The 15,869-nt window shown below is 39.8% G+C and overlaps 2 protein-coding genes across 5 annotated transcripts; one reads left to right on the top strand and one right to left on the bottom strand.

The window, feature by feature from the left end:
- Positions 1 to 1,303: 1,303 nt before the first annotated feature.
- On the bottom strand, positions 1,304 to 9,146 carry prodha (proline dehydrogenase (oxidase) 1a). Its single transcript, XM_085793460.1, has 14 exons — positions 8,694 to 9,146; positions 7,999 to 8,207; positions 6,440 to 6,474; positions 5,578 to 5,727; positions 5,422 to 5,486; positions 4,984 to 5,100; positions 4,718 to 4,797; positions 4,422 to 4,503; positions 3,903 to 3,995; positions 3,603 to 3,749; positions 3,266 to 3,441; positions 3,084 to 3,182; positions 2,718 to 2,806; positions 1,304 to 1,845 (listed from the first exon to the last, which is right to left on the bottom strand). Exons 1-14 carry the CDS (start codon positions 9,033 to 9,035, stop codon positions 1,655 to 1,657), a joined length of 1,875 nt encoding a protein of 624 aa, XP_085649586.1. The 5' UTR covers positions 9,036 to 9,146; the 3' UTR covers positions 1,304 to 1,654.
- A 1,720-nt stretch (positions 9,147 to 10,866) lies between these two features.
- Positions 10,867 to 14,847, top strand: srsf9 (serine and arginine rich splicing factor 9). 4 transcript variants are annotated; one of them, XM_085793463.1, is made up of 5 exons: positions 10,867 to 10,957; positions 11,990 to 12,166; positions 12,356 to 12,561; positions 13,613 to 13,785; positions 13,880 to 14,847. In XM_085793463.1, exons 2-5 carry the CDS (start codon positions 12,009 to 12,011, stop codon positions 14,120 to 14,122), a joined length of 780 nt encoding a protein of 259 aa, XP_085649589.1. In that variant the 5' UTR covers positions 10,867 to 10,957; positions 11,990 to 12,008; the 3' UTR covers positions 14,123 to 14,847. The 4 variants fall into 4 exon arrangements, with proteins under 4 accessions (XP_085649589.1, XP_085649590.1, XP_085649588.1 ...); XM_085793464.1 differs by having other exon boundaries at positions 11,987 to 12,166; XM_085793462.1 differs by having other exon boundaries at positions 11,862 to 12,166.
- Positions 14,848 to 15,869: the final 1,022 nt, after the last annotated feature.

Below are 15,869 nucleotides of genomic sequence, written 5' to 3'. Positions count from 1 at the left end.
CCTTCCAAACCAGCTAAGACCCTTTGCATCTGAAGGTTACTCAGGACTTCCACTTCCAATACTCAGTCTCAACAAGAATGAACACAACCAAGTGTTGCTTTATTAACTGTATTTTATTACATTGATCATTAATTACATATATTTTACAATTGTACAAAATGTGACATGTGCTGATAAAGCAATCACAAGAAATAATGAGGACAAACAAACAGCAACAATAATGCTTCAAGAAAAACAACATTTCTAATCAAAAACTTTTACCTACTACAGGCAAGACATTAAAATTTGATTTTTTTAAAATCTAAAATCAATACCATGCTAGAACAAGATCTCCAACCACTCAGAGTGGTTATATGCACATCAATCCTCCAGAACTATAAAATAAGCTTGTTTATGTACCGTTGCCAGTAAATTAAATTGATTTTCAATATTGCTGGAATTGCGTAAGAGTTGTGACATTGACAGTTGTTATTAATTTGAATGTAATGCTGTCATTCATTCAAGATTTAGAGCTATGGTTTTGCTTTTTATGAATATACAGCAACATTATTATGTATAGGCTACATTACTATAGTGTAAAGTGTTATCATCAGAAATGCTGCGACAGTGACACTGTATTCTTCCCACTGTATTTATATCATCCAGTAATTCAGCCAATGGCATATAAAACCATATACATTTTTGTCATGTCTCATGTCCAACTTTCACTGAGGCGCTGTGGGTGACAGTGAAACCAGAGTTACTGACACAGCCAGTCCAGAGATCTTCTTTACAATCTCAGACTGAAGCAGCGGGCAGTCTCTCTTCTCCCATACAGCTTATGCAACAGTGCAGGTGTTCTGAAAATGCTTGGGTACACACTTCCATGAAAAACACAGCAATTATACCGTGGCACGTTTTTCTGGGAACATTTCAGAGCACGTGTCCCAAGTGTCTGATGAGCAGAACATGCTCTCATCTTAAAAGAAAAACTGAAGTCCCAAACATCCCACGATATCAGTATGTTGCACAACAATCAACAAAATGACTCGTTAAAGTTGAGAAATACAGTGACTCATAATAATCATGCTAAAATAATTTAGCATCCCATTGGAGGAGTGTGCAGTTAACAACAAAAACAGGTTGAGCTGTTGCAGTGTATCTTTGAAAACAATCATTAGGCACTTTGAGTGACAGCTACATGCTTGCACTGAACAAAACATACAAAGAACATACAAAGAGTGTGCGTCATAAAAGGCACACTATAGCTATATACAAGTAGGCCACCTTTGGTAACTGTAAAACACAATGTACTTTTTAAAAAAGTTTCTGCTGAAGAGTTCCACGTGTATCAGAAAAGGTCGAGTGTTACATTTACAAACTTTCTCTTAAAATGAGCATGTTTTGATGTTTTTGTAGAAGTGAAAGGATTACCATAACTTAAATAAAATGATTACAGTGTTTTAAACACCTACACATGCTGTTAAAAGAAAAAAAAATCCCTACTGCATACCACACTTTAAATACTTGTCAACATTCTTGATACTGAGCAGCCTAAAAAGCAAAGGAAGGACATTAGTCTTCCTCGACTGGGAGCAGGTAGTGGTACAGTGAAGTGATGTGATGGTGGAATGCTTAGAGAAATACTCTGGTTAGTATGTTGGGGTCCTGTGACTCAGTACACTGGCCTGTAGAAAACCTGACCACCCAGCACCCTGCGCTTCAGCTCCTTCCACAGCAGGCTGCGCTCTCTCTGGGATCCCTTCATGAAGCCGCGGTTCTCTTGAGCACGACGAGACAGATAGGGGATGACCTCGTTTACCGGGCCGTACGGAACGTACTTGTAGACCGGGAAACCAGCTTGACCTGTTTTTAAAACGCAGAGTAAGGAGATATGTTTTACAACATGAGCCACTGACTCCACCATGTGTGCGTTCTATGTCATCACTTGTCATCTAATGTCTACAGCTGGATGTAGAGGAGAAACACGACAGTTACAATGCACATTAAATACGTTTTCTGAATATAATCATTAATCTAACAGCAGTTCCTTAATGTTTTAATGTACTGTAGATAAGCTAGTAACTGAGCTGGTGGGAAAATTGTGCAATAGATTAAAACATTGACTTTTTTTATTCCAAAAGGAAATCCTGTTGAATAAATATTGGATTAAGATAAAACAGCTATGTCAAAATGAGATGTAGATATTAGACATCACCTGATATGACAAGGTTGAAACAACCTTTATGACGCAGTAGAGAAAGAAAGATAACGTCTGCTACAGCATTATGGGAACCATTCATCTACTCTTCTCATTAAAATGAAGTTGTAGTTGTGTCTCAGTTGTCAGTGTCTAACATTATATCCAAGAAAAATCTAACCAGTTTGACTCCAAAGAAGAACCAGGCATCTGACTATTGCTTGATGCTCTTATCACATGAACTACACCATGTACAGCGTTACGTCCACTAACTCAACAAGCGGTGATATGAACATGTTTAGACTGATAGCGTGTGGCCCTGAAGGACATAAAGAAACTGGAGTTGTTTGCTCTCAGGGATATCTACAGATTGGATGGATCCTGTCTAAGGTCAGTGGCCATCTGAGTATTGAAGAGCTGACGTCTGCAGGGGCTATGTTTCAGTGCAACCTCAGTGACCACATGACGATGTGATGTAAGCTTTCGTGATTCCATAACATACTGTTTACTTTTAGTATGCAAGCTGAGCACAACATACCTAGCGGGAAGCTGATCTGGTCACACATGCCGAGCAGCTGTCCAAAGTAAACTTTGTTCTCAGTGGGTGAAAGGCCCATCTCGTTCATCCTGGAAAAAAGAAGAGAGGAAGGGTTGTTGCATAATGAGAGTTGGAGCGTGGTGTTTCACCAATGCTGAGGCCACGTTTTTCTGTAAATCCTATAATTGCTTTTGAGTGTTAACAAGGAATATATGATTCACTTGGAGGAATATCTTGGGTATGGGATTACAGTAAAACCATAGGTTTAATCTTTAACGAATCAGAGGTTTATGGGTGTGTTAAAACTAAATCTGCACGAAGTACATGTTGCATGGTTTTTCATGCAGGCCACAGTCACAAACTTACATTTGTAGAGTGAATTTCACGGTGTCCTCATTGTGACTTGCAACCATGACATTAGCTTTCCTGTTGTGCTCAATCTCCTCCAACACATACTCCAAACACCTGAAACCAACAACAAGGCAGACGGTTAGGATTAAGAGATTTCCTGAATGATCCACAAATAATGACAAGTATTCAAGACTTACTTGTGATACATCCTGTTTGTGGCTTCATAGTCTGGGTTTATTGGGTCTTCGTAGCCAATCTCCTGGGCTCTGGCTCTCTCTTGGTACATGTAGGCTCCACGGACCAGTTTGGCACCAAAGTACCAGCCCTCCCGACGTGACAGCTCAATATCACATGTTACATTGTCATAGGCATCCTAAAGACGCAGACAACACGCAGAGATTTGACAGTTTTTTACACAAGTCTGGGCACATTTTGGTTTGACAGTGGACATAAACATGATGGGATTGTCGATTTACATAATCAGTTGGGGGGGAATTGTCACAAAAAACTCTCATGATGGAAGTGTAGTCTCACCTTCAGGTAACACTGGTATGTGTTGAATATGATTGGCTTTTCTCTGTTGAATCTCCTCTGCATTTCCAGGGTCAGTCGACTAATAGCCGGCTGGAAGTACGTCTGCTCAGCGTCCACCATTAGCCTCACCCCGTTCTCCAAAGCGTGCTGGAGCACACAGAGAGTATTTAGAGTTTAAATAGTTATATGTGCACATGAGAAATCAGAAAAAACTTCTAACCCAGACCTCTGATTACAATACATCTGTATGGTATTTATAATATATTTAATAAAAAGACATATTTGTGTCATATTCCTCACCTTGGCCAGAACGTCCACTCTCTGCAGCATTCTCTTCATCTGCCTCTCCTCCTCAGCTGTAAACATTTTCAACAAAGGCTCCAGGTGGCCCGTCTGCACAACAAACACACAAAACATTGGCTCATTTGGCGTTTGCTTTCTTCAAGATCAGAGTAACAAACCTTTATCTGTGTGCGACAGACACAGCAGAAGCTGGGTGGGCAGGGTGGCAGTGAGAGCAGATTTCAAACTGAAACCAAAAACAGGATTTTCTAAACTGCCCTTGGTTGCCTGTGGCTACACTACCAAGTGCACGGAAACATAACTAATACCAACACTGCAAAAACAAGTCTCAAAGGCTGTTGGGTTTTACCTCATTTGTGCAAGTTGTTTACTTGTGGGAAGAAGATATGATATTGCACCAGCAAATTGTTATCTCTCGGGAGAAAAGATCAATTTCTCTTTCCCACTAAAGTCCAGGTTGTTGTCTTGCCTTACGTATGTTGTGCTAATTTATTGTTTACATGGTCAACAACTCACCTCAAGGTTTGGCACCATGAGCAGATTGGACATTTGTGTTGTATCATCTATTAAACTGTTCCAGTCCAGCAGGTCAATTGTTCTGGAAGAAAAACAAGAAAATTGTAACATGTAAAATTAAAAAACCCTCAGAATATTTTTGTTGCAGATGAATTGGTTTTAGTTAAACTGAGAGGAATAAACTCTTGGGTCCATTGCTACCTTTATGTAATTAGCATGCAAGACTTAACATCCACTTTTCTGCTTATTTCCCATCATGTCTGCTGTTGTTAAGTGATAGTGAGTGACTATCTTACCCTGACAAACCCAGTTTCTCTCCGCTGAACCAGTTTGCAATGTCATCCTTGGCTCCAACGCCCATCTTAGTCAAACTTTCCTATAAAGAAATATTTCAGTGATTGACAACATATAAAAACAAAAACATCTAAGGTGGCATTAAAAGCCACCAAGGCTTAAGTGGTGATAGTGTATCGTGTTGACAACAGCAACTATTACATTACTACAGCAGTTATGCATGGGCATGCAACAACCTGCCATAGACTTTGCCGAAGGTTTCACACACCTTGAGTTGTTCCAGCTCCAGCTTTTGTTCCAAAACCATCATCTCAGATTTTCCCTGCTGAGCTGCAAGGAAGTTGAAGAACTGTCTCCATTTAACCAGAACCTCAGAAAACTGGAGCTGTTCACACACAGAAAAATTCATTAAGGATCAAGTCATTACATTGCATCTGAACACTGTGATGAGACACTGAGGTGTGAGTAAGCAAGTAGCCTAAGTAGGGTGAATTTATGATTGTACTAATCTACTGGCACTGACTCAAACCCATAAAGAGAAAAATGGCTGATTGTTTTATCAAAACATTACACTGTAATGGTCATCTCGTGCCAATACACAGATTGCTCATGTTAGGCCTGGCAGCTATGCTGTTGTCAAATCGATGCAGTTCATAACTTTATCTAAGATTCACTTTTTTAAAATGTCAACTTGTCTCAAACATACCAGGAACTGTGGGCGTCCCAGGGCGGTCATTTTGATGGCAGAAAATCCATCAGCAGAGGCTCCACCTGAAATGATTGACACATTTTCACTTGATTCTGCACTGTTATCCACTTTATTTTTTCGTACAACTGTCATCTGTACAGCAATACTACTTACCGGAGGCTTTAATGCAGTTTATGAACGTCTCCATTTGTTTGTCACATTTGGCCTCATCTGCATAGAAATAGGTACGAGCACTGATGACCCCCCCACGCCTGTCTCCAAACTGACGATGAGCCTTATATTTCTTCTCACGATGAACAGCATCTGGAGTGAGGGGAAAATTGGGTTTTGATGACAAATTTGAACTTGGAGTTCACTGAAAATTTAAGTTCTGGTGCTGTCTTTAAGAAATTATACAAACAATTTCAGATATTAAGTTTTGTTTGCATAAATAAATAAATAAATAAATAAATAAATAAATAAATGTAGTGCATCCAGAGAATTAATTAATTAAAGTTGTAAAATAAAGAAAAACTACTATGTGACCACAAGCAAATCCTCAAAATAATCTGAGATTTCTTTTCTTACTTCTTCATGAAAGACCTAGAGAGACAGTAATACGAGCAATGTGCATTAAGGAATTGGTGTTGTTGAATTACACTTACACATATAATATTTTGGAATAAGGTCAGCGAGGGTAATGGTGCGTGACTGATGCACTTGGGTCTGAAATGTCAGCCCTCTGACACAGGCTCACTGTGCCCACTGGACAGGACATTTCAGAGCCCCACCCCCCTTTCCCCCCAATCCAGCTACAACCAGCGCTGTCCAGGCTAGAGCGCACGGCTGCATAACTACACATACCGATCCTGACATTTGACATGGTCTCTCGTGTTGCGCTCATGGCCAAGATGAAGCAGCTGAATATCAAAGCAAACTGGTAGTTCAGTCTTGCCACTACCAATTTTGCTTGTTAGTTACATTACATTACATTTAAATACATAATAAAGTTATTTTTTCAGATGATAGTACATACCTGGACTTTCTTTCTCTGCTTCAGAAACACATGAACTGTAAAGGGAGAGATGAGAGCATTAGAGCAGCAACAATTACTGCCATTGCACCTAAAGCATTGTGCATGTGTAAATGCAACAAATGTCAAATAGATTATACTGCCAATTATAATCTAATAATTTTTTCAGCATGGTTAATCACAAAAACATTATAACATCCCCTACTATGACCGTGATGATTTTGAAATATATAAACAAAAAATGATTGTTTTGAATCTTAAAAAAAAACAAAATTATTTTTTCTTTTTATAACATTTTAACCCATTAACCTGAAACCTTTCAGTGCAGTTAATAATCTCTTTTCCGAGACTTGTCTTTACATTAGATGTATCAAGGTGCAAAGAGACACAATGTTCACTATTTTCTATGGGAGATACCAGTTGTTCCCTTTTTTGCACTGATACAGATACTAAGAGTCTACATCAAAAAATAAAAAAATACTTTGGCATGTGTATGTTCGTGCTCTGTAAACTAATCCTTGGTTAAAACATAAGCTTATTTCCTCCTTGGGGCGTTGCATAACACTTCCGTGTCCGTGTTCATGCCCTCTGAAGGGAACCAGCACATTACTCAAAAGGGCTGCAAGCTTTTCCACGAGGCACATCCCCCTGCTGAATAAGCCGCTCGACCTATCAGGGGAGAGGGGTCTGCTCCAGCCGACCAATGTAAGACAGGAACTGTTTTGCTACTAGAGATCAAATAAAAACACACGAGGTTTCGATTACAACCTGTTTATACAGCTGAAACACTGAATCTCGTGACTCGTAAATTTGATAAGAACCACTAACAGAAGCCAGTAGTAAAGCGGGAAGTTAAGAATAAACTGGCATCGATGCGCAGTGTGGCTCACTGGGTAATTTTACAGTCACTATGTTCTGGGTGTGTGTAAAAGGATCATCTGAGGCTGATTGCCAGTATATTCTATCCACCTGTATCATGGTGCTCTAAACTGCTGGGAGGCCCTTTAAAATCTGCCCATAAGCCCATTATCCCATAATGATTTGGTATAGGGCAATGACTAAAATTACGACTGGTAGTTTCACTTACTTCACTATAAAATCAGTTTCAATTTGACTTGCAATGACACTGCAGTAAAGTTTTTTATGAATGAATTCATTTCAACAATTTTCTTTTATTTCAGCAACTGCCCATCCCAATGTGCAGTTCCTATTGGGTGGTGGAGAGTCCTCTCTTAAAAGGGCAAATTCAAGTTTTTCAAGTTTCTCCCACTTTCCTGAGGGACAGAACAAGGGCTGTGGTGAACTACTTTTGGTGCGCTGCAGCTACACCCCATGGTCAGATACACCCCTCATGCTATTCATGATTTATTATGTAACACAACTTAAACAACTCCCTTATATAATGCACATATGGTATATGTTAAAGTTGGACTACCGATGGGCTGTGGTTTAAAAGCTTTACCACAATATTTCGCAACATAGGAGCCACAGACCAATAATAGGAACACAGCCCGCATTGTTGCCGCTACACCCCTGCTCCGTCAGACGTAAACATTACTCACTCCATTTCCTTATTCTCTGCCTCCTCTTGTGTCAGGTCCTCTTCAACGCTGTAGTCCAAAACAGCCCCAACGCCAAAGGCCTGATTCTTCTGAATCAAAGGCTTGATAGAGTTGTGGTCTTCTCCTGCCACAAACTGGCCGTAGAAGGTCATCTTCATCATCTTCTCAAACATCCACTGACCAAACAGCTTCTTACTCAGGTCCATCAACTGAAAACAAAGCAAGAACAAGTTGTTCTACCTTGGATAACGGGAGTGGATGTCTTTTTACTTTCATGCAAAGAGCAGATTTAAATAAGGACACAATGATCTCATTTGTTGCCATTCATATACAAGATAGGCTATCTAGTGATAATGCATGCATTGATGATTTAAATGTGAATTCCTAAACTTTCAGAGTAAGAAATTGGAACAATATCTGAGGATTATAACAAGAACACAAACAAATAATAAATCTTATTAGTAAAGCATCTTTCTTTATACATATATTTTTTTAAAAGGGTTATAGGGTTCTTGTGTAAGTTAAGAAACCAAACATAAAACACAATATAGTTTACACATTCAAAACAACAAAGCAGATACTAAACTTAAAGTTGAGTTACATTAATTCTAACCTTGTTAAAAGTTGGGTAACTTTCTTTTTTGTCATTATAGCTTAAAACGAAAGCAACCAGAGCAACTTGTGGAACAACTCACCTCCCTGTTCTTTTCAACGAGCAGGTCGATGGTGCAGAGCTTGAAGACCAGCAGGCTCCGGAGCAGCTCAATGTTTCCCTTACTTTTATAAGCTTCTTGAGTGTTGTCGAAGTCGATGTTGATTTTACTCAGCTGTGCGTCGGTGCCGGTTTTTAAATGCTGACAAAACTCAATCGGCACCGTTTCTACCACGGTGCACTCACTCATCTGTTGTTGTTCCTTCTCCTCCTGAGTTTTGGTGGATGCAAGTGTCGAGCGACATCTCCCAGGTGAAATACGTACTTTACCGACATGGCCCGAGTTTGCTCTGATTAGAGCGGCTACGAACTTCGTGTACGGCATGGTTTCCTTTTCTTTTTCCCTTCTAAAAAAGCGACTGTTCAACTACCACGACGAGCTGCTTCTCTGCCCCGGGACAGCCGCGTCTTCGATGCTGCGTATGGGCGCGCGCTGGGGAGTAAAATCACCTCGCGCTGGGGGGCGGCGCCTCACGTGTCACGTCATGCTGCCTGCTGGCATCCCATGTGTGAAGTCAGTGCTGGCGTTGTTGTTACATTACCTGGAAGCCACTCTGTTAAAAATACATGTTTAGACAGACAGACAGAGAGACAGACAGACAGACAGACAGTTAGTTAGTTAGTTAGTTAGTTAGTTAGATACATACATACATACATAGGCTACATACATACATACATACATACATACATTATACATTAATATACAAAAGACATTGCACTCAACATTGGATGCAAAGTAAAGTAAAGCTTATATATCAACTATTACAGGTTTAAAAAAAATCTCATAGTGCCTCACAAAAATAAAATAAAATAATAAAACAGGCCAGTAAACACGCTTTAAAAATGGAATAGCTCAATAAAAATGTAATCAGATGCATAAAGATATCACAGAAGTGCAGGGATTGCAATGATCAGAGGTGACAGCATGGTCACCTTGGGCTCAGTAGGTTTGAGAGACAGTCGGTTGTGTTCAGCAGACCCAACACCCTGATTGGTTGGATAAGGGAGGAGGGGGGCAGCAATGAACTGGTTTGACCATGCAAGACTCTAAAGTTTAGCACCTATAGTGGTTGTCTGACTTTAAGCATCACTTTAATGTTAACAACCAATAAAAGCATGAATGGAAACAAAACAAAACAAAACTTGAATGCATGAGTCATCAAAAGACAGCTGACCAAAGATGACACCCAGCCCTACATTTCTAAGATTATGTTGAAAAAAACAAACAAACATGTAATGATTATTAGTGTTTGGAAAAAGATTTACAGGATCAATTAGAGGGACTTTTGTCCTATTTCATTGGAGACAGCTGTCAATTATCGAAATCCTGATGGCATCAAAACATCAAACTGAACAACTGGTTATGCTCAATACGCTTAAAAAAGCAATACAATACGATTGCCATAAAAAAGATATGAGTTGCAATAATAACATGTCCAAAAGTCTACATGTAAACAGATCAACATAGGACCTATATGTACAGGCCACTATTTCAAGTTTAATCGATTTATTTGAAGCATCCGTTTTTGAACTTCTAGTATTACGTTAGGCTACCCTGTCTTCTGACTATAATTTAATTTATGTTATTATAATGTAATTCACACTTCCCTGCTACAGTGCACAAAAGCTATGCTGGTGTTTCTTAACTAGGGAACTCAAATTAAAGGAGTTAAACAGTGTAGAAACTCTTATATAATTGGTTACGCAACAAACCATCCTGAGACCTCATCCCTGAAACAAGCAGAGAGAAACAGCCAGGACACGATGTAGCTGGCACAGAGGACAAAAGAGGATAATAACACAGACTAGAGGGTTTTGGGAGATATTTTGTACAAGAGGAAATGAAAGAAATACCAGTTGAGATAAATCAGCATGCTGCAAAGCTACTTTGAATGACAGAGAGGCATTGCTCCAGTTACACCACAGGGGCAAATGGGACATTCAGTTTATCTTTAAAACTACAGCTACAGCTAAGCTAAAGTGTCAACCTCCCTTTTGTTTAGTTAATTACAGCAGTGTGTGACATTGCTGCTGTTGGGATACAACACCAGGAGCAACAACAATGCGACCAGCAGGAGGCAGCAAGGACCAGCAGGAGGCAGTAAGGAGATAACCGGACCGGTATGTGAAGTAGAAGAAGCCGCCGCCGAGCTCCTAGCTAATGTTGCTAACTAACACGGAAGTAGCACGGCGTGCTAATCGATTTCATTAAATTTTACAAAGAGGCGCCCTTACTTGCTTTGAAAGGTAATTGTAAATATGTTTTAGTTACGTGTTATTTACTACATGCTTTTCTCAATCACTGGTATTTTCGATTGTGAGGGATATTATGTACATTTTTAGCCGTGGCAGACACTCGCTAGCTCGACTTGCTGACCTTACATATCAACAAAGAGGACTGGACTGCGATATTAATGGCTGGGGTGTACATTGCGTGGTTTTGAAGTTATCGTGTAGTTTCGAGCTGTAGATATGAAGCTGAATAAAACCAGTGTTTATTTCTGTTGCATGCTCGTTTACCAAAGAAGTACAATGGTTGGTAGATAAACCACCTGTAAAGGAAGCCAGCTATCGTAAAGCGACAGCGGCTAATGTTAGCGGGGCATCTGTGGGCCAGTGTAGTGGTAAAAAAATAAAAGACGAGTGCTGCTTGGCGCCCGCCTTTTATTTACTGCTTCAAATAACAAACATCGCGTGAACGTTTAAAAACCACGAGCTAATGTATCAATATTGAAACCAATGTATTACTTTCAACCAGCTTTCAACACATTTGAATGAAATGTCAACATCGGTATTCAGCCAGCAGGTGGAAACAGGTCTGGTCGGTTTACCATCTGGTTCAACCAGAAAACTGTATTTCAACGTTATGCTGCCATAGAAATATATTTTTGAATAGCTTTCATTGTGTATTAGTAAATGTCTCTTTATTCTTTGGTTGAAATAGTGCAAGTAAATATAGATTTTCTCCATATTATGCGTATAATTTCAAGTGGAATAATAATGTAACTGTTAAAAGTTGTTGGATATTCATTACCCTGTTTTAAAGTTTTCAGGCTTGGATCCGAGGTCCTGTGCCATTTTTCTTGAACTCAACATTTACTACTATGATGGCTGCATCCCTCCTTTAGAGTTGTATCTTGTCTAAATTGAGAAATTGGAGACGGATGGACTAATTTTGGATTGGAACTAGGATTAGGACCACTCCCACAGCTATTTGTGAAAACACGAAGTGATCTTAAAGTCTGAAGGTGCCCCCCCTCCCCCATTCTGTGTCAGCAGTGCCACTCAATCAACCATCATGTCAGATGGCCGGATCTATGTCGGGAATCTTCCAATGGATGTCCAGGAGAGAGACATTGAGGATCTCTTCTACAAATATGGAAAAATCCGTGAAATTGAACTGAAGAACAATAGAGGCACTATCCCTTTTGCCTTCGTCCGTTTTGAAGACCCACGGTGAGTTTTTGGGATGGTCTTTGCCCAAGTCGAATCACATTCCCCTTGTTGGATACCATAAATTCTGTGGTAAAATACCGTCTCACAGTGACTGCCGGCAGGGAACGGATGGAGACGGCATTTCAAGGTCAATGTCCGCTAGTGAAACAGGCGTACTTTGGTAAGGAGTTCTTTGCTCTCTTCTCTTAGGGATGCAGATGATGCTGTCTATGGAAGGAATGGATATGGATATGGAGACTCCAAGCTGCGTGTAGAGTATCCTCGATCTTCAGGTGCTAAATTTGGTCCAATGGGAGGTGGTGGAGGAGGAGGAGGAGGAGGAGGAGGAGGAGGAGGACCTAGGGGAAGATTTGGACCCCCCACTCGAAGATCTGAATTCCGCGTCCTAGTGACTGGTAGGTGGACGTCATGAGTCATAGCCAGTTCATAGTTGTCTTTCACTTCGACCTGGAAGTCAAAGGGACTGGTAGGGAAGTGGACATCAGAGTCGTAGGCAGATTTGTTTCACTCTCTCTCATGGCGGATTGGAGGACAAGGGCCCTGGTAGAAGACGTCAGGAGTCATAGGCAGATTCGTTTCTTTCTCACTTATGGCGGATTGGAGGACAAGGGGACTAGTAGAGGACCTCTTGAGTCATAGGCAGATATGTTTCTCTCTCTCGCATGGCGGATTGGAGGACAAGGGGACTAGTAGAGGACGTCATGAGTCGTAGGCAGATATGTTTCTCTCTCTCATGGCGGACTGGAGGTCCATGAGGACTAAGTGGATGAGGTCAAGTCAGCTCCTTAAGTCATGAAAAACAAATCGGTAAACTGAAATCGATCATGTTGGCTGCATAATCCCAAACACCAACTAGTGACTGGTAGGTGTCATTTTGTCATTGTCTATTATTATTATTATTTCATGTGTGCTGCATTAATCAAATGTTTATACAAGCATGTTTTACAAACGTAACTGCTGTACTGCTTGACTAATTATCTAAGACTAACCCTGTGAAAGCTCAGGTTTATGTAGTTGTTTGACTTGACCAGTCATACTAGATTAATATTAGATTTCAGGAAGTACAACACAATGAGGTTTTGGTCTGACATTTTTTGGGGCTCTCTGACCCAACAATTATATTTCAGTTCTCATGTTTACTTCTTTTAACTGAAACGGCTAGATGTCTGTACGATACACAATATTGATTGAAAGTAAAATTAATATGCATTTTTCCTATTGGAGATTATAAAGGTAGTTCCAACTCTGGGTTTTACAAAAAAAAACATATTAGAAGATAAATGTTAGCGATTCAAGAACTAAATACATTTCTCAAAGAGCACTGTGATGAGATACATAGCCAAGATATTTACATTTAGCCTGTGTAAACTTCAGTTACTGCTAAGCTCAGACTTCATGAAAATGAAGATGAAACCTGTTCCTAAAATGACATAAAAAACTTTTCAGGGTTGCCACCAACTGGGAGCTGGCAGGATCTGAAGGATCACATGCGCGAAGCAGGAGATGTTTGTTTCGCAGACGTGCAGCGAGACGGCGAGGGTGTGGTGGAGTTTCTCCGTAGAGAGGACATGGAGTACGCTCTACGCAGACTGGATCGGACCGAGTTCCGTTCACATCAAGTGAGTGCCAGCGATGATAATGAGGGTTTTTGCTTTATCTTTTAAATGGTTAAAGTAACTAATGTTATGTCATATCATATCCACCTTTTTGTAGGGAGAGACTGCATACATCCGTGTCTACGAGGAGAGGGGCACTCCCAACTGGGGGGGTCGGTCGCGTTCCCGCTCCAGGTCCCGAGGCCGCTATTCACCTCCCTATCATAACAGAGGATCTCCTCCTCCACGCTACCAGTCCCCCCCACGCCACGCTATGTCACGCCATAGTCCACGCCATAGTCCACCTCCCAGGAGGCACCCACCACAACACCATAGCCCACCGCCACGCCATTATCGATAGAGAGGCCCGTCATTTATAGAGGAATTGGGGGAAAATGTTTTGTAATTCTACTTTTAATTTTATTTTTTTTAACCCCAGGCCTCCTCGTAGGATACACCATTGTTACTTCTTGCTACATACATTCCATGGTCAGAATCTCCTGAACACCTTGCTCCCTCCCACAGCCTTAAAAAATGTGTTTTTCTTTATTTTTTTAAACACTTGTGTTATCTCGATACAGAATTAAGATTTTGTCCCTCAGTGAGATAACTGTATTTGATCATTGTGGAACGTTGGAGGTTTCTTTTATAAAAATAAAAAATCTCCCAGGTTGTATTGTCAGAATTGGACAAGAACCAGTACAAAGACAACATGTTATGTTGTCGAAAGCTATTCACACAGTTCTGCCACTATCAGAATAAAAGTCGAACTGCTTTTTAAACTCTTCAAAATTTTCCTTTTTGTGTGTCACTTTTATTTTTTTGTAGCTTTAAGTACAAAGTTTTATTTGCCAATTTAAGAACCTGTGAAGCTAATTGATACCACCCCCTTACTGAAGACGTGTCAGTTTAGTGAGCCTTTTAGACCAGTGACATGTTGACTGTGAGCCTCACTTGTCAGATTCTTTTTTTTAATGATGTGTGAACCTCTGACCGAGGTGGCCTGTAGGTGGACTATAATTTGTATGCATCTCTAATGTTGTGTTTGTTTTATTTTTTTCTTTACCAATAAAATGCAAACTTTTACTGTGATTGTTTCATTCTTTGTCCTAAAGCTTGTTTTTGGTAGATCATGACTATAATTACTATACAGTAGCTATCAGTAACTTTATTACCAACACCTGTGACGGCATTTCAAAATATACATTTTTGAATAAAGCCTGTTTATATTTTCCAATAAAGGTAGATATTTTATTAGGGATTTTGACAAAGGTCAGAAAAACATGTTTTTGGATGATAAGGTGTCAAATATCCCCCAAAAGTTTAAATGTTAGGTGAAATATACTTAATTTGTCCAACCCTCATGGCCAGTTTAGAGGAAATACAATTAGTAGCCACCAAAAATCTAAAATATGGGAATATGGGTTGATAGACCTGAATAATGCTGAATGTAGGCTATTTTATACAGTCGACTTCTGTATGGATGCGGCATCTGTATTCTTATATACATGCACTCTCACATTATAAGATAGCTGTGGAACTTATGTGGAACTGTATTTTTTGGTTATCTATACAGCTTTTACAGCATTTTCTTAAAGTATACACAAGACACATGAAATGCAAAATATAATATTTTAATACACAACAAATTAATTATACCAGGTGACAATTTGAGAAGACACAGAAAATAAAAATATATTTATTTCCAATGGCATACTTTTATCTTTCTCTTCATTATAATCAGATAAAGCCCATATACTGTACAGACATTGTATTGCATTTAATAAATATGTACTAGCTTTGTTTTTTGTTTTTTTGTACAATAAGTCCGTTTCTTTTGAACACTTTGTATACAGTAAATCTTCTGACAACACACACAGCAATACACAAACAGCAATACTCAGGCATGTTTTCGAAGATCAAATGGAGACACGTTAGCAGTGATATCAAAGCACTGGAATTTAAGCCACAGTGAACCAAACATGGATGTGCTTTGGCTATTTTGCAACTGTGAGTGGCATCAATAAAACACATTTTCTGACTCATCTCTGTTGGTGTTCAGACGGGTCCACACTTGTTTTCACCTGCTGAGATTTTGAGATATCTCT

Source organism: Trachurus japonicus, chromosome 12 (assembly GCF_045865225.1).
Source record: "Trachurus japonicus isolate A0001 chromosome 12, Traja_1.0".
Taxonomy (NCBI): domain Eukaryota; kingdom Metazoa; phylum Chordata; class Actinopteri; order Carangiformes; family Carangidae; genus Trachurus; species Trachurus japonicus.
This window is presented reverse-complemented; position numbering and strand designations above follow the sequence as displayed.